The 17475-nt window shown below is 55.6% G+C and overlaps 2 protein-coding genes and 2 non-coding genes across 5 annotated transcripts; 1 reads left to right on the top strand and 3 right to left on the bottom strand.

The window, feature by feature from the left end:
- Window positions 1-1396: 1396 nt before the first annotated feature.
- EIF3G (eukaryotic translation initiation factor 3 subunit G) lies at window positions 1397-7135 on the top strand. 2 transcript variants are annotated; one of them, XM_064280623.1, is made up of 11 exons: window positions 1397-1498; window positions 1637-1683; window positions 2234-2317; window positions 2395-2519; window positions 2670-2729; window positions 4207-4311; window positions 4405-4594; window positions 6143-6250; window positions 6369-6505; window positions 6591-6697; window positions 7009-7135. In XM_064280623.1, the coding sequence occupies exons 1-11, from the start codon at window positions 1479-1481 to the stop codon at window positions 7022-7024; spliced, it is 999 nt and encodes a 332-aa protein (XP_064136693.1). In that variant the 5' UTR covers window positions 1397-1478; the 3' UTR covers window positions 7025-7135. The 2 variants fall into 2 exon arrangements, with proteins under 2 accessions (XP_064136693.1, XP_064136694.1); XM_064280624.1 differs by having other exon boundaries at window positions 1401-1498; window positions 2431-2519.
- P2RY11 (purinergic receptor P2Y11) lies at window positions 7130-14013 on the bottom strand. The gene is made up of 14 exons (XM_064279892.1): window positions 13925-14013; window positions 13666-13836; window positions 13032-13133; window positions 12788-12838; window positions 12507-12677; window positions 11830-11906; window positions 11529-11636; window positions 11304-11427; window positions 11136-11214; window positions 10898-11027; window positions 10666-10820; window positions 10377-10585; window positions 9840-10026; window positions 7130-8549 (listed from the first exon to the last, which is right to left on the bottom strand). Exons 1-14 carry the CDS (start codon window positions 13940-13942, stop codon window positions 7459-7461), a joined length of 2673 nt encoding a protein of 890 aa, XP_064135962.1. The 5' UTR covers window positions 13943-14013; the 3' UTR covers window positions 7130-7458.
- On the bottom strand, window positions 11709-11787 carry LOC111751528 (small nucleolar RNA U105B). Its single transcript, XR_002786642.1, has one exon. It is a non-coding gene; the product is annotated as a small nucleolar RNA U105B (small nucleolar RNA).
- Window positions 12901-12987, bottom strand: LOC111751525 (small nucleolar RNA SNORD105). The gene has a single exon (XR_002786639.1). It is a non-coding gene; the product is annotated as a small nucleolar RNA SNORD105 (small nucleolar RNA).
- Window positions 14014-17475: the final 3462 nt, after the last annotated feature.

Below are 17475 nucleotides of genomic sequence, written 5' to 3'. Positions count from 1 at the left end.
TTGCCCATCTCCTGGGTTGTTTGGATTTTGCATTTCTTGGAGTAAATTTGAGTAAGTTTCTACAAGTGTTTATTGGCCCTTTGTACAAACTTTATATCTTCATCCATATGGCCAGATCACCCTCCTGAAGGGCTGGACCCACACACCCCTCTTTCTTTGACTCACTTTCCCAGCCTCCTCCCTCGTCTTCTGATAATTTGTTTCCTCCCAATCCACCCTCCACAGGCTTCCAGCATAATCTTTCTCACAAGAAAATTTGTTCACATTGGGCTGGCACTCAGTTTGACTTCACCCATACCCCACAGCCCACAGGATAAAAAGCCCAAACTCCTTAGTTTGGGAAGGCCTTTAAGACTGGGTTTCCACCTGTTCCCCAATCCCTATTATAGAGCACTTACTATGTGCAGACACCTTGTGGGTGGGTGCAGGGAGCCAGAGGGGGACAAAGCAAGGAAACGTCTACTTTTGTAGATGAAATTCTAGAGCAGCATTTCTTGACCTTTTTTTCTTTATCATCCACTATGGAAAAAAGTTAAATTATTTTAAAATTTAATTAAAATCAATTAATTAAATCATTTCCAATTTAAATGACATTGAAGTTATCCCTAATGATAGAAATGAGGGATAAAATAGAAGGTCAGCAAAAAAAAAAAAAGGAAGCCCCTCAACGAGATGGATTGACACAGTGGCTGCAACAATGGGCTCAAGCTATTGTAAGGATGGCACAGGGTTTCTATAGGTCCGAACCTACTCAAGGGCACCTAACAACGATAGAAATTACTTAGGAATAAGATTTTGCCTGGTAGAGTTGGGTTTAAAACCCATTGCCATCGAGTCGATTCCGACTTATAGAGACCGTATATGGCCACAAACCATTTTGATTTCTAAGGCTTTTTACTCCTGAGTCAAATTTTCATCTCCTTGGGGGTGCTATTTCTTCGTTGAGAAGACACGTTCTAGAGGGATAAGCAAGTAAATAAACTGATTATATCAGAGAGCTAAGACTGCTACACAGAAAATAAGGAAGAGTGGTTGAGGAAACCTAATCACCCCAGTTAGGAAAACCCTCCCCAGACAAGGAAGAACAGCGCAAGCAAAGGGAATGTCCAAGGCAAAGGCCCTCTCACCATTCTAAGCCTTGTTTTTTTTCAGCAACAAAATAGAAATGATAATTTCTTACTCACGGTGCTTGACCCACAGTAAACGTTAAATGAATGTTTTTTTTGTTGTTATTATTTAAATTTTTCATTGTATTAACAGGTAAATGAGATAAGCCCAGAGATGAGCCTTTGCCCCAGCCTGGCTCCTGCTAGGTACCACCGTCCAGGGGCTCATGCAGTCGGCGTCTCCGCCTCCTTCCGCAGGAGGCGCTGTGGGAGAAGCGGCAGGGTTGCTCTAGGCGGCGGAACCGGAAGTCTTGTTCTCCTTCCACTTCCGCTCTCTGGCCCGGGTTCGGCCTGCGTGGATAAGGGTTTGAAATGCCGACCGGAGAGTTTGAGTGAGTCTGGGGCTCGCGGATGGGGACCAAGAGGGACAGCTTGGAGGTTCTGGGGAGTTTCATGGGGGTTGGATGCGCCGAGGCGTCGGGGACCGACATCGCCGACCCCACTCTTCCCCCGTAAACTTGTTCCCGCAGTTCGAAGCCCAGCTGGGCCGATCAGGTGGAAGAGGAGGGAGAGGACGGTGAGTACTGTTACCCGGCTCGCCCTGTTACCGCTGCCAGCCCCCAGCCCGATCACTACCTTCTGCTCCAGTCCTCTCCCCTCCGCCCCCGTGTCACCGCGGTCGGACCCCACGTTCCGCATCACGACCCACCCCTACTCCCGCGCCGTCCTGATCGAGGCCAGCCTCCTGCCACCTTCTGGTGTTCACTGTGGCTAGTCCCCCGTCCTCCCATGCCACTGCCCACGCGTCTTCACAGCTGCTCCCATGCTCCACACCCAGTCCCCTGAGCCTTTGTACTAGCTCGTGGGGGTCTTTCTGGCCTGCCTCCACCTTCATGCCAGGGTCGTAGGGCTTAGTTGCTGGACTCTACTCCGGCCCAGGGATCTTTACTTCCTGCCACTTCCCGAGGTTAACACAACTGGCACCTGCACGACTGCCCTAAGGTGCTTCTTGCCCAGTTTTCTGCTCTCCTCAGCTCCTGCTATGGGTATCATCCCAAAGGCCCTTCCATCTCATCTTGGGGCTTCGACCCTTCTAACTGATCCCTCCTCCCTACACACTCTCACAGACAAATGCGTCACCAGCGAGCTCCTCAAGGGGATCCCTCTGGCCACTGGTGACACCAGCCCAGAGCCTGAGCTTCTGCCAGGAGGTGAGTGATGACCTTCACTCTGTTACTGGACTGAATCCCTTCAGAACTCCCTGCCCATCCTGGTCTCCGTTTCCCAGGGCTTGGCTCCCCTCACCACTCCTCCTCTCTCCCAGCTCCACTGCCGCCTCCTAAGGAGGTCATTAATGGAAACATCAAGACAGTGACTGAGTACAAGATAGATGAGGATGGCAAGAAGTTGAAGGTGAGGCTGGGGGAGGGGTTGGGTGCCCTAGTGGTTGGGGACATGGACTGGGATAAGGTGGTGTATGGGGACAGGGTTGGTGAGGAAGATCCTCTGGCCCCAGGAGCCTTGGGACACAAGAAACCCAGCCCTCTACCTTGCTGTCCACAGATTGTACGCACCTTCAGGATTGAGACCCGGAAGGCCTCAAAGGCTGTCGCGAGGAGGAAGGTGAGACCCTCCTCCCCGTCTTTGGAGCTACGTCAGGCCTGATCCAGAGGGACTGGGAGACCTTTTTCCCAGTGCCTTTGCTTCCTGTGGTGGGGTTTAATTGTTTTTACTGAAGCAGAACTGAGGCCTAGGAGTGTTTGCACTCACTTGGGGCCTTGAAAAGTCCAGGGAGCAGGAGGGGGTGTGGTTAGATTTTTATTCCTTTTGGCTTGTCTACCTGGAGGAAAAGAGCCAAGCCGTTCTCTGAGGTGGTCAAAGCATCTCCTGTTTACTAGGCAAAGTGCTTCTGGAAGAAGTGATAACAATAAATACGATTTTCTGAGCACTTTCTCTGTGTTAGACTCTATGCCAAGTGCTTTGCAGGGAGCATTTTTTTCTTTTTCTTTTTTTATTGTGCTTCAGGTAAAATTTTACAGCTCAAGATAGTTTTTCATTCAGAAAGAATTTTTTTTTTTTAATTTTAGGTGAAGGTTTACAGACCTAACTAGTTTTTCATTAAATAGTACACATATTGTTTTATGACATTAGTTAACAATGTCATGATATGTCAACACTCTCCCTTCTCAACCTTAGGTTCCCTATTACCAGCTTTCCTGTCCCCTCCTGTCTTCTAGTCCTTGCCCCTGGGCTGTTGTGCCCCTTTAGTCTTGTTTTGTTTTATGGGCCTGCCTCATCTTTGGCTGAAGGGGTGAACCTTGGAAATGACTTCATTACTGAGCTAAATAGGTATCTGGGGGCCATACTCTCAGAGTTTCTTCAGCCTGTATCAGGCCAGTAAGTCTGGCCTTTTTTATGAGTTAGAATTTTGTTCTACATTTTTCTCCAGCTCTCTCCAGCACCCTCTATTGTGATCCCTGTCAGAGCAATCAGTGATGGTAGCTGGACACCATCTAGTTGTACTGGACTCAGTCTAGTGGAGGCTCTGGTAGATGTGGTCCATTAGTCCTTTGGACTAATTTTTCCCTTGTGTCTTTAGTTTTCTTCATCTTCCGGGGAGTATTTTTTTTCTTTGGTCCCCATAGCAACCATTTGTGGTCCCCAATTTATAGGGCAGGAAGCTAAGGCTCAGGTTAACTAGCTCAAGGCCCCTCGTGGCCTGGGTGACACCTGGCCCCTTCCCCCCTGCTCTGAACCATTTTTGAGTGCTGCCGCTCCCCAGCATGAGCGAGTTTGAAGTCCACCAGCCCACCCAGGCCCCAGCAGGACTTGTCCGCTCTGCAGCTCTTTCCCAGTCGGAGCTTCTGTTTTTATCGTCTGGAACATGGGGCTGAGAGCTGCGCCTGCCTCCTGGAGCTAGTGTGACGCCAGGGGCTGGCATGCACTCAGGAAATAGGAACTGTTGTTATTGCCATGGGGAGGGCACTTGGGGGGATGGAGAATGGGGGGTTCAAGGCCCAGATTCCCTGGGGGTAGGTGTTCTAGGGCTGGCTGCCAGTGTAGGACCGCTGACCTGTCTCCCATCCTGCCCTGAGCCCAGAACTGGAAGAAGTTTGGGAACTCAGAGTTTGACCCACCAGGGCCCAATGTGGCTACCACCACAGTCAGCGACGACGTCTCCATGACGTTCATCACCAGCAAAGAGGTAAGTGGGCAACAGAATGGGGCTGGTGCACAGAGTGGTGGTGGCAGGGGTATGATAGCCACCCTCTGAGTTGTCTCCCTCTACCCCTGCCAGGACCTGAACTGCCAGGAGGAGGAGGACCCAATGAACAAGCTAAAGGGCCAGAAGATCGTGTCCTGCCGCATCTGCAAGGGTGACCACTGGACCACCCGCTGCCCCTACAAGGACACACTGGGGCCCATGCAGAAGGAGCTGGCCGAGCAGCTGGGCCTGTCCACTGGCGAGAAGGAGAAGCTGCCTGGAGGTGCTGGGGCTGGGGATGCGGCTGGCAGGCCGGGATGAGGGGAGGCTGGGCCATCACTTGCTGTCTGACCATCAGCTGTCCCCTCACTGTTGTCACGTGACAGTGTCGGCACCACAAGGCAGTGGCCACAGGTGGTGTTTGTGCAGGGGGTGGGGTGTGAGTGTGCGAGGCTGATCAGATGGGTGCTGTGAGTGCCAAGGATGGGTGCTTGTCTCTCCTTGGTAGAGGGTGTGAGTGTGCATGCTCTTTTTTTTGTTTGTTTTTTTCCTTTTTTAAATTTTTATTGTGCTTTTAAGTGAAAGTTTACAAATCAGGTCAGTCTCTCATACAAAAATTTACGTACACCTTGCTATATACTCCTAGTTGCTCTTCCCCTAATGAGACAGCACACTGCTTCTCTCCACCCTCTATTTCCGTGTCCATTCAGCCAGCTTCTGTCCCCCTCTGCCTTCTCATCTCTCCTCCAGACAGGAGCTGCCCACATAGTCACATGTGTCTACTTCATTCAAGAAGTTCAGTCCTCACCAGTATTGTTTTCTATCCTATAGTCCAGTCCAATTCCTGTCTGAGGAGTTGGCTTTGGGAATGGTTCCTGTCTTGGGCTAACGGAAGGTCTGGGGACCATGACCTCTGAGGTCTTTCTAGTCTCAGTCAGACCATTAAGTCTGGTCTTTTCATGAGAATTTGAGGTCTACATCCCACTGCTCCCCTGCTCCCTCGGGTTCTCTGTTGTGTTCCCTGCCAGGGCAGTCACCAGTTACAGCTGGGCACCATCAAGTTCTTCTGGTCTCAGGCTGATGTAGTCTCTGGTTTATGTGGCCCTTTCTGTCTCTTGGGCTTGTAATTACCTTGTGTCTTTGGTGTTCTTCGTGCTCCTTTGGTCCAGGTGGATTGAGACCAATTGATGCATCTTAGATGGCCGCTTGCTAGCGTTGAAGACCCCAGAGAGTGTGCGTGCTCTTAATATGCACGCCCGTGCGTGTGTTTGTAACCACACCAGGTGGTTGTCTCCTGCATGTGTGAGACTTGCCAACTCTGGTTCTGCTGGCAACTTAACGCCTGTGCTGACCTGATTGTGTCTGTGTCTGTCTACCAGATGTATGTGTGCGTGTGTGTGTGCATGTGTGCACTCACGTGTATCTGCAGTATGTGTCCTTCAGTGTGTCTGTGGCATGATTTGCCGATGGTGACCTTGTGTCCGGACAGCTCTTTATCGGGACTTAGGTGTGAGGTACACTCACCTGCCATGTGTATAGGGCCTCTGAGGTGTGTGACACTGGGCACCTCGGACCGTGCCTGCCCCTGTGGGTTCTTGCTCTGTCAGTGTTGCTGGCAGGATGCTTAAATGGTCTCTGCTTCCTGGATGTGGCCTTGGTGTCATCATGGCAGCTGCAGCTCTGGGCCTCAGAGGGACCAGTCCGGATGTTTATGGCTTGGCAAGCAGTGCCTGAGCTGGGTCAGGGCCTGAGCTGCCAGCACCCTGGGCAGGTCTGTCCCTCCTTCTGCGCCAGGGTGGGGCCTTCCCCTGACCGTGGTTTTGATCTCCAGAGCTGGAGCCTGTGCAGGCCACCCAGAGCAAGACAGGGAAATACGTGCCGCCAAGCCTACGGGATGGGGCCAGCCGCCGTGGGGAGTCCATGCAGCCCAACCGCAGAGGTGAGTGAGGGGGCACCTGACGCCGGCTGGGCGGGCATCTCCTCTCACCCTGTAATTATCCTGTGTGTGGGGCCGGGTGTGGCTTTCCCCTGAGAGCTGCCTCTCCTTGCCTGCCTAGCCGATGACAATGCCACCATCCGCGTCACCAACCTGTCTGAGGACACACGGGAGACCGACCTGCAGGAACTCTTCCGGCCCTTTGGCTCCATCTCCCGCATCTACCTGGCGAAGGACAAGACCACCGGCCAGTCCAAGGTGGGCTGGTGGCCATGGGGGTGGGCGGCGGGGTCATCTGTCTCAGCTCAGCCCTGAGCATGCCTGACTTTGTTCTCTCCCCCAGGGCTTTGCCTTCATCAGCTTCCACCGCCGCGAGGATGCTGCCCGCGCTATTGCTGGGGTGTCCGGCTTTGGATACGACCACCTCATCCTCAACGTTGAGTGGGCCAAGTAAGGCCCCTGCCTGACCTACCTTCCCCATTCTCTCACCCCAACTTTGTCACAGTAATGGGTCCTGCTCTGACTTCATTATTGGCATGGCCTGTTTGTCGGCCTTTTGATTTTACAGAGGGGCACAAGGCACGAGGTGGTCAGCCCAGGGCCAGGCCAGGCTTGTAACCCGTCAGTCTGGCTCCTGCACTGTGCCTGTCCCTACTGCCCCACGCCCCAACACCAGTCTGTGTGATGGATCTTGGGATTCCTTTGGGGGTCCACAGCCCCCACACTTGCCCTCCTTAACCACCTCTTCTCTCCCTTTCTAGGCCATCCACCAACTAAGCCAGCTGCCACCATGGCTGCTGCTCAAGCCCTGGCCTCAGGACACCCAGCAACAGGAGGTGGCTTTCAAGAGCAGGACTCCAGGAGCAATAAAAAAAGGCTTATATCACCCTTCACATGCTCCATTTATTTTCACTTTCCACACCCTATGGTTGCTGGGCCTGCCCCTCACAGTGGGTAGGGTCAGCCCCCTCCTTCTCGCAGTGGGTGCAGCCAGCCCCCCGCAGCACCCATTTGCTCTCTACCCAGGGCCTGTGCTGAGGGCTGAGCAGGAAACCAGCTGCTCTGGCCTCGGCTCTAGCCAGTACCACGTGCCTGACCACAGGTCTTTGTTTGGGGGAAGTAGCAGCCCGGGCTCTGCTGTGCTCTCGGTCCTCTTTCAGCTGCCGAGTCCCAGCACCTTGCAGTGAGGCGGCGGCTCGAGATAGGCCAGGTCATCGGGTTGGCTCAGAGGACCAGGGCTCCGAGGTCTTGGGGGTGGCTGTGACATCGAGTGGCAGGGCTTGGCTGAGGCTCTCAGGGACCCCTGATTCCCTGTCCTCTTTGCAGCCAGGGCAGCGTTGGCAGCAGCAGCCCAGGCTGGGCACCACGGCCATGTAGAGCAGCGGGTGGATGCAGATGGCCAGGGGCATGAGGCCCCTCATGACCTGGTAGCCCATGTAGGCCCTCTGGTCCAGTGCCGCCTTTGCCTGGGCCTCATTTGCAAAGTTTGGGCATTGGGCGTTCCAGCGCTGCCGGGCGTACACGTTGAGCACCCGCATGACGTGGTAGGGTGCATAGGAACTGGCGTAGAGGGCCACGCCACTGGCCACCAGCACTGCCACCTGCAGCTTCTCAGAGGCTTTCATGCTGTGGCTGTGCAGCACAGCCCGGCCCAACGCACTGTAGGCTGCCAGGGTGAGCAGCAGCGGCAGGCCACAGCCCAGGCTTGCCAGCACCAGGCTGTAGACCCTGTAGCTCTCCAGCCGATTGATCTCTGCTGTCCCCAGGCACTTGACATAGTCCTCCAGCCTGTCCTTAGTGTAATTCCCCTTGATGTGGGAGAAGCTGAGCGTGGGTGCAGCAAGCAGGGCTGCCAGGGCCCAGCCAGCGGCACTGACGGCCCAGGCGTGTTTGGGCCGAAGGTGACTACGGGTGAAGAAGGGGTGGACGACCCCCAGGTAGCGGTTGAGGCTGATGCAGGTGATGAAGATAATGCTGCCCTGCATATTGCAGATAAAGAGGAAGCGCTCCAGGCGGCACGCGGCCTCCCCGTACTGCCAGCGCTTGGGTGGGTAAAAGTAGGCAGCCAGTGGGGGCAGGGTCAGGGCATGCAACAAGTCGCTGATTGCCAACTGGGCTGAGAATACCACGGCTGGGTGCCAGGGGCGCTGCTCCTGTGTGCTGAAGCGGTACAGGGCCAGGCTGTTGCCCGTCATGGCCACCAGGAACTCAGCCACCAACACTGGCCACAGGAAGTTCTCTTGCACACTGTTGAGGACCTGTTCTGCAGCTGCTGAGAAATTGTCTGGGCAGAGTGGGGCACCTGTGGGCACAGGGTGTTGCCAAGTGAGCGCTTCCCTGTCTCCATGTGGCCCTGGCTGCCCTCAGCCCCACATCTGCGGGGGGGCACCAGTCCATCATTGTGTACCTACTGAGCCCTGGGGCGTGTTAAGGGCCCCTTACCTGCATCTTGCTGAATGCTTACTATGGCCTGGAGGGGGCACCAGCCTCTGTCCTTTTTAACATCCAGAAACCCAGGCCCTGAGAGGTCAGAAGTCCCAAGCCAGAGACTTGCTCAGCTGATGCCATCGAGGCTCCATTTGGGTTCTGCACCCTGAAGAGCCAGCTGGGGCAAACTGGGGGAGTCGCCGTGCTCGTGGGAAGGATGTCACCTTGGCAGTGACCTGGCAAGCCTGGGATGGCGTAATGGGAGCCCAGAGGTGCCAACCTAGCCCAGCGATCAGAGATCGCCCTACAACTGCTGTCCTCACAGTCTAAGTCCTCCTGGCTCTGTTAAGAATCTGGCCCAGGCCCCTTCATCTCCCAGGGGCTGGTGCCGGCCCTCCGTGCTGGACCCCCGCTTCCAGCCTCCATGCTCACATCCCCCACTGTCTGCCTGCAAGCATTTGAGTCAGATGCTGGCCCCTTCCTGTTCAGATCTTCATGGCTGTCTCAGCAAAAGCCAGTCAGTGGCATAGCGACAAGCTCTGAGCCAAGCTTCCCTCCCCCACTTCCTCTCATTTTCCCGCTGTACCCTGCATCACTCCCTGCAGCCAAACTAGTTCCTGGCGGTTCCTTAAGCTATCTCCTCCTTAGGGCCTTTGTACTGGCTCTTCCCTCTACCACCCACCTCACCTCCTGGTCTCTGGTCCCATCTGGAAGAGACCGATTCTGACCACTGTAATGTTGTAACTGCACCTCTGGCAGCCTCCAGTACCCCTTCCCCACTCCATTTTCCCATCTGGTCATTACGAGGAAAACCCATATTTGTTTTCTCACCCAATTCCTCCGCCAGAACAGCATTCCACAAAGGAAGGGGGCTCCCCACTACCCCATGCTGCCAGTTCCCAGGACAGGGACTGGGACACCGAAGCGTGGCAGAGCTTAAACCCTGGAGTGTTCTGCTCTCATGTACTCCATTCTTTGACACACACAGCCCCTCTAAACTGGCCCTCTGCCCCGCTGACCTTGTCACTTGGCTGTGGGGCTCTAGGTGGCCATCTAGATGTTTGCACAATCCATCTCCTGTTGCAACGCTGCCTCCTGGGAGCTGCCAGCCCCACCACAGGGGCAGATGGTTATGTTCCTGGCTCAACTGCACTGTGTGCCTCACCTGTGCTGGCCGCCATGGTGTGCACCCGGTCAGTCTGCTCCCCACGCTGTCCCCAGTTCCTCTGAGTTACCAGGACCAAGGCTGGGCCCTCCCTTTCCAGCAGCCCCACCCTCAGCCTGCAGGGCTGGTTGGGGCACCGCCTCCGCCTGCCTCCCTTCCTCATTGCTGGGCTGCCTGACTGCCTAAGTCACCCCGTCTGGGGAGGAACACAGACTGGGTCAAATCTTTGCCCGTGGCTCCTGCCGTTATCTGTGAAATGAGCTCTTAATACCTCTGGACTTGGGAGCAGAAACCAGTCAGCCTCTCAGGTGCTGCTGCCCCAAGCCTCTGTGGGCTCTATACTGGAGGGTTCCAGACTCCCCCCAACTCCTCACACAGACTCATAGGAACACTGGTCATTTATTGTGGAGTTAGGCAAACAGCTCCTTTATAAAAGGAAATCAAAAGGCCACACCTGGAGCCCCACAAGAGCCCGAGGGCAGCATCTCTCAGCCCCAATCTGGGACATTCTGTTGGCCCTGCTGGGGCTGAGGCTCATGCTACTGCCTTAGGCAGTTGGGCCTGGCGCTGCACACGGCCCTGAGCAGCCCCTCTGGGTCCCAGCTTGGTCTGGGCTCCTCGGGACCGGACCTTGGGCTTTGGAGGCCTCTGATCCTTGTCTCGGTCTGGCCTCCGATCCTTCACCCGCTGCTTCTTGTGTGGAGGCCTGGTGGGCCGTCTCTGCTTGGTCAGCACAGGGAACATGTCTGCAAGAAGAGACAGGTCAGCGCCCCAGCGTCCAGGGTCACACACCCTCAGTGCCCTGCTGCACTGACCCGTCACGCACCTTCGTCAGGCTCCTCGCCCACCGCCTGGCGGAAATACTCAGCTTCATCTTCCTCTCCCTCAGGCTCTGCCTCCGGCGGGGCCCCCGGGTCCTCGGCATCACTGTCCCCATCAGCCTCTGCCCGCATCCTCTTCATGCCCGCCAGGCTCTTCTTCCTGGAGGATGGGGGTGTCCCTCAGTGTGGCAGCGTGCACCTGGGGCCCTGTCTCACCCTGCGCTGCCCCCTACACACTTATGGGCCTCTCGCTGCTCCCGCTTGCGCTGCACGTTGTGGGCCTGCTGGTCCTGCCTCTGGGCCTTCAGCCGCAGCCTCTCCTCCTTGGCTGCCAGGATGGCCTGCAGCTCCTCCTCTGTCTTGTGCACTGAGCAGGAAGAAAATGGTTCGCCAAGATCCAAATGTCTACTGGGCTTTCCACTGACTCCCTTTTAACGGCCTTAGGTGCTCCCCAATAACCCCGCCCCACCCTCACCGAAACTGTGGAACAGCACACTCCCTTCCCCGACGCCCTCCTGGATCTTGATGAGCTGCAGGGTCATCCGCGGACCAATCTAGGGGACGTGGAGGCAATGTCAGTGCTTCCTTGAGGTTGTTATAAGAAATCACCTTCACCTTTGTGCCCACCTGGGCTGGGCCTCACCTCAGTAAGCCTCACAGCGCTCTGCTGGGCCCGCATGTTGCCACGCCCAGCAACAGCCTGGGGCAGCTCCGTAATGTTGTGCTCACCATCGGGCTCTGCCTCACTCTCTGACAGCCCTGCGCCCCTGTGCAAGGGATGCACGGGACTCAGCGGGGAACCCCTGGCACCCAGGACAGCTCTGGGGTCCCCTGGACTGTGGTCCCCCCTACCCTGTGCCCTCCTCACGTGGCTAGCAGCTCACTGATGTCCTGCAGACGGCTCATGTTGGGGAACTTCTCCTGGAGAAGCTTCTTCATCCCGCGACTTGCGCCCACAGGAACAACTTTGATGCTACTGTAGGGGCCGGAGTGTGCAGAGAAGAGTATCAGGAGTCATGAGATTGGAGATCAGAGCTGCTTATCCCTTCCACAGGCATCAGGGCGTTTACTTTGAAACCAGGCAATTACAAAGTCTCAGCAGCAGTGTTGTCATTAATCATACTTGAAGGCCCTGAGTCCCCTCCCAGCTCCCCCTGCAGAGCACTCACTAATGGCGGAAATCCAGCTCCTGGGAGTCAGGGTTGTAGCTGATGAGAAGGCAGCGCTTGATGGTGTTCAAGTTTACCTGGAAGGAGAAGGAGAGCATGGTGCCACCTGAACTGCCCATGAGCCTCATGTGTGCTGAGTCCATGACCAGCCCTGGCCAGGCAGGCCCCACCTCGTCACACACTCCAGTAGGCTGGTGGGAAGGTGGGCGCTACTAGCACCATGGGGGTTGGTGGGGCTGCGAATGGTGTACACTGACCACCTGGGTCACTGGATGAAATCTGGGCCCACTGAGGCTGACCACACTAGACTCTCTGAGGCCCAGCATCTAAACTCTAACTATCAACTTCGTCTCACTCAACCTCAGTTTCTCTCTATAATACAAGGCAGCGACAACATACACCACACTAAACAGACCAGCGCTCAACATGCACAGAGGACATAAAACATCATTAGCGCTATTTTCCACCTGCCAAATGAGGTGGGCTCCCCGGGGAGCCTCTTGCCCAGTGTTATAAAACACACGGGCAGGATTTGATCTCAAGACTCAGTGGATCCTGGTGTGTGCACTTTCAGCCACAGTGCTGGGAAGTAAGGCCCAAGCAATAATCCAAGGGCCTGTGGTGTCTGCTGCCCACCCCATCCACCCACAGCTGCCATCATGCCAGACCCAGCCCACCTTGTGCACATTGATGGAAGGGAACAGGTTCTGGAACATGGTGGCCATGAGCTTCACGTGCATGCCATGAGGGCCGAAGCTGTTGAGCACCAAGAGGGGCGGGTGGGCAAACTGCTGCTCATGCATGCGGTGCCGGCGCAGCGAGGAGACCACATCACGCACCAGGGTGTACTGAAGGGCAGGGCAAGTGGTGGTGAGTGCCAACCACATGTGGCTGGGCCCCCCTGCCCCCAAGCTCAGCTCCTACCCAACACAGCCCTCATACCACCTCCGCCCTTCACCTTGTTGATTCTGAAGGTCAAGGTAGGGCCTCCTGGGAGGCGCATCAGCTTCTGCAAAAGAGAGGAACCCGTGAGGGTGGGGATGTCCCGCTACGGAGTGGGAGAAATAGAAACCTCTGCCCCATCTCTTCAGAGCGTTTACTTTGAAGCCAAAATCATGGCTGCTCAGAGGCAAATGGGTTCATCATGAGAGCTGGGGACGTGGGGAGCCTGGATGAGGTTTGGGGTGTGGGAGTCCACTCACAAAGTAGATGTTGGTCTCTGTTTTGCTTAAGATCAGGAAGTGTGTGACCCCCAGGGGCCCAGCCACTGCAATACAGTCCTTCAGCGAGTTCTTCTTCCGTACCTGAAATTTAAAGAGGAAAGTGAACAATCAGTGTTATCCCTAATAAACAACAAGTTGAAGCTCAGACTGAGAGTCATGTTCAGCCATTTCTTCCATCGAAGTCTTCCAACAAGCCTAGAGGAATGCTCTTGGCCCCTAGAGCCAATCTGACCTGAATTCTAGTACCAGTTCTGCACCTGCTTACTATACACCCCCTTTTTTAACAGATATGCCGACTGAGACCCAGTGGTGTTAAGTAACTTGTTCTAGAACTTTGAGAGCAGCCAAGTGCCCAACCTGGCCTTGCCAACTCCAGAGTACACTACTAAGCACATGGCTTAGGCGCACACTCAAGCCCCAAGCTAGGTGCGTTCATCCGGTGGCCTTCACTGCATCCCCACAAAGCTCCGCAAGGCAGGGACGATGGTCCCCAGAAAAGGCCCTTTCTCCTCCTGGGAAAACTGAGGACTTGCGCGGTTCCGTGGCGGACACCTGGCCAGCAGCCGGGAAAATGGGACCTAGGGTGGGTAGAGGGGGGCTGGATGATGCCGACCTGCAGGCGGGTGGCGGTGAGCGGCTCCATGACCCTCCGCACGTCCAGACTGAGCTGCCGGACGCCGCGACCAGCGCGACCCCGAGTGAACACGAACGAGTGCGGCTGTGCGGCATAGGCCTCGAGGTTGTGGAGCTGCGCCTGGGCGCGCGCACGCTTCTGGTGCCGGGACTGCAGGGGCGAGAGACGAGGGGTAAGCACCGCAGCCTCTGCGAGGAACCCGGCCGAGCTCCCTGCCTCCCAATCCGGGGTGCCTTACCCGCTTCGGCTGCCCCATACCGCCGTCTCCTCCACGAGGCCGCCTCTGACGGCCGCTTCCGGCGCCGAGCCGCTCACTTCCGGCGCAAGTGAGAGATCCCATAAGCGGCACTTCTGGTGACGTCAACTGGCGGGGCTGCGCACTAGGAGGCCACGGAGATCGCGGGGCGGGGGGGAGCATTGCTATGGAGACATAGGGAGCCTGTTTCCAAGGAAACCGGGGCGGGGTTGCACAGCTTAGGGACCCAGCGCGGGCTTCGGAGAAATGGAACCTCAGGTTCGAATACCTTCTCGGCCCATTTCTACCAGCTGTGTGATTTTGATAACTTTCTCTATTCCGAGGCTCCTAAAGTATCCTAAAGTGAGGATGATCAATTCCTCCCCGATCCGCGAATTAAGACAATGTATGCACCCGCACGCTGGCGCCAGGCACCTTGGTAGCAACCACAGAAAGGGGTAGAGCCTGTGGCAGTTACTCATTCAGGCCCCAGCTCCTGAGGGCCAGCTGCTCTCCGCGGGGACCCTGTCTGCAGACGGGCTGAGGGATGGAAACTCCACATCACTTTCTGGAAACTCGGGACAAGGCGGGCGCTTCATGAATAATTTACCCCCTCCCTATTTCCTCTCAGAGCCCCAGTCTTGGCCCCAGGCCTCTGGCCTCTTCCCCAGAACCTTGGGGTGGGGGGAAGGGACACCACTCCCTGGGCTGAACATTTCTCTCCCCACTCATCTGTCTCCTCTCCCCCAGCTCTTTCTCCCACCTTCATCTGTCTCCCCTCCCCGCGCCTGTCTCCCTCTTTCCACCCTGTCTCCTCTTTCTCCTCCAACTTTGTCTCTGCCATCAGTTGCCTCTTTATCATCTATAAGTTTCCATCTTTCTCCTCTCTGTCTCCATCCCCATTTCTATCCTCCGTCTCTGTCTAGCCCCGTCTCTCTCCCCGCCTCCCCGTCTCCTTTTCCATCTCCCCATGTCTCTCCCATCTCCCTATTTCTGCTTCTTGGACTCTCCCTTCTGTCAATCCCATTCTGTGACTTATGAGGTTTCTTCTCTCTTTGCTGCCAGAGGGAGCTGAGGGTGGGGGCCGAGGGGCCCAGCCTGGCAGCCTCTCTCAGATCTGGGACAACCATTTCCTTTTTCAGCCCCGGGAGTCCACTCTGGTTACGTTTTCAGGACGTTGAGAACTGTTCCCCAAATAGGTGTCTGCTCTGCTTGTCGGTGAGGTCTTCGTACAGTTTGGAGACCCTGGGTCAGGGTTCCGGGACTCCACGTGAGTCTGCTTCTACTTTTGATAAATTACTGCATGGTTGTTTCTGCCTTTTTGTCGCTGTGTGATGTGACCTTTGTGAGAATGAGTATGTGGGACACAAATGGAAACACCCACACTGTGGCCAGCGGGTGTCTGGGTCTCGCCTTGTACCTGTTTTGTGTCTCTGTGCTTGCCAGTGTGTGACCACATGGACCTGAGAGTGTGTGTGTCTGACATGCAGATACAGATACCCTCAGTTCACAGGGTGTTTTCCTATAAGTCATGGTACATGTGTGTCTATTTCAAACACACCGTTGTTGCCTGAGTTTGTCTTTGTTTCTAGTTGTGTCTTTACATGTGTCCGTGTGCCAGATAAAAGTCCCTGAGTGGTGCAACTGGTTGATGAGCCCACTGCTAACCAAAAGGCTGGTGGTTTAAGTCCACCCAGAGGCATCTTGGAAGAAAGACCTAGTGATCTACTTCCCAAAAATCAGCCACTGAAAACCCTATGGAGCTGAATTCTACTCTGACACACAAAGAATTGCCATGAGTTGGAAGTGATTTGACAGTAACCGCTTTGTTTTTGGTGTGCCGGACAAACACACATATATACTGATTCTCGGGGCTCTCTGGATCCTCGTCTGTCTTTGCTGTTCTGTGCAGTGGTTTGCCTGTCTCCCTGGGTATGCCTGTGTCTTTGTGCCTGCACTGTTACGTGTGTGCATGTTTGCATACACCACTATCGTGGTATACACGTGTGAGCTCTACAACCAAGCTACCTGGGTTGAATCCTGTTGTGGTCCCTTTCCGGCTGTGTGACCACGGGCAAGTCGCTCACTCTCTCTGAGCCGGTTTCCTCTGCTGTAAAATGGGGCTCTACATAGAAGCCGATTCAGGTTGTGTGCGTTAAATAAAAGGTGTAAAGAATTTAGAGCCTAATACGTATTGGCAGGTGTTCACTATTGCTCTGTGTCGGGTGTGTGTTGTGTGTGGGGTGTTTGGGGCTGGGATCCTGCCCATGTGCTGGGCCTGCAGCCTCCCACGCTCTGTGCTCCGCCTGAGGGGAATGTCCAGTGCACTGACCTATGTTATCAGGCTCTGGTGGCCTGGGCAAGGGGGTCTGGCAATTCTGCTTCGGTTCTCACGCGGGAAATACTAAATATTTACAGTTGGGGCTCCTGGGCCGAGCATCACAACTCCAGTCCCAGGCGCTGGGGGGTAGGGGGTGGAAGGGTTACCAAACCTCTTCCTTCCTTCCCTCCCACTGGCTTCTCCCCTTCCCCAGCTCAGAGGCCCCTGAGGACGCTTGGCTCCTCCTCGGACTTCCTGTGCCTGGTTTGAGCCTCACTGGACTCAGGGCCTTGGGCTTGAGAGGTGAGAGGGTAGGGGGGCAGGCAGGGCTGATACTGTTGGAGGACCCTGGCCTTGGCTTGACTGGGGGCTCCCAGGGCCTCCTCACCCCCACCCTGAGGGAGAGAAAGGTAGCAGATGTTACACCCGCACTCTAGCTCCAGAGGGTCAGGTTAGTCCATCCCTGTAGTGGGGAGCCTGGTGTCTGGTTGGGGACAAAGAGAGGACCCTGCCCCGCCTGCTTGGAGTGTGTGGACAGCAGTGAACGGGCCTTTTCCAGCTGAGAACCCTCCATGGCTTCCACCTCATGAGAGTAAGAGTTCCAGTCACCCCCAAGGCCCTGCATGATCGGCCCCTGCTCTCCCCCTCGCTCTCTCTGTCCCACCTCGGGGCCTTTGTACTTGCCGTTCCCTCTGCCCAGAATGTGTTTTCCCTTCTCCCTCTCCTTCAGGTCTTTGCTCAAGTGTCACCTTCTCAGCGAGGCCTTCCCTGTCCCCTCTATTTGAAATCCCCGTCTGCAGCTCCCTCCCCTTTCTCTGCTTTATTTTTCTCCAAAAGGAAACACTTATCACCCTCTGATCTACACATCAGCTGTCCACCACACCCCCAACAGGATTTCAGCCCCAGGAGGGCGGGGATTTTGTCTGTCTTGGTCACAGCTGTGTCCTAGCTGCCTAGAACAGGTCCTGGCACCCAGTAAGTACTCAGTGAGGGAGGTGCATAATGATGGAGGCAGGGCGCATGCCTGTGCAGATGCCAGGGCATGTGGGTTTGGACATGGTGGAACCTGGTGCAGGCGGGGGGATGTGTGGACATATAGAACGTGTCACGCGCGTCATCAAGTGCACGTGTGGACACGGACATGCACTTACATGTCTGAGAGGCTGCAAGCATGTAGACCTTGGTGTGCCCAGGCACTTGGGCAATGTGTGGACCCTGCAGGGTGGGGGTGGGC

The sequence above is a fragment of the Loxodonta africana genome, chromosome 3 (assembly GCF_030014295.1).
Source record: "Loxodonta africana isolate mLoxAfr1 chromosome 3, mLoxAfr1.hap2, whole genome shotgun sequence".
Taxonomy (NCBI): Eukaryota; Metazoa; Chordata; class Mammalia; order Proboscidea; family Elephantidae; genus Loxodonta; species Loxodonta africana.
Note: the sequence above shows the minus strand (reverse complement) of the source record. Positions and strands in the feature narration are given on the sequence as shown.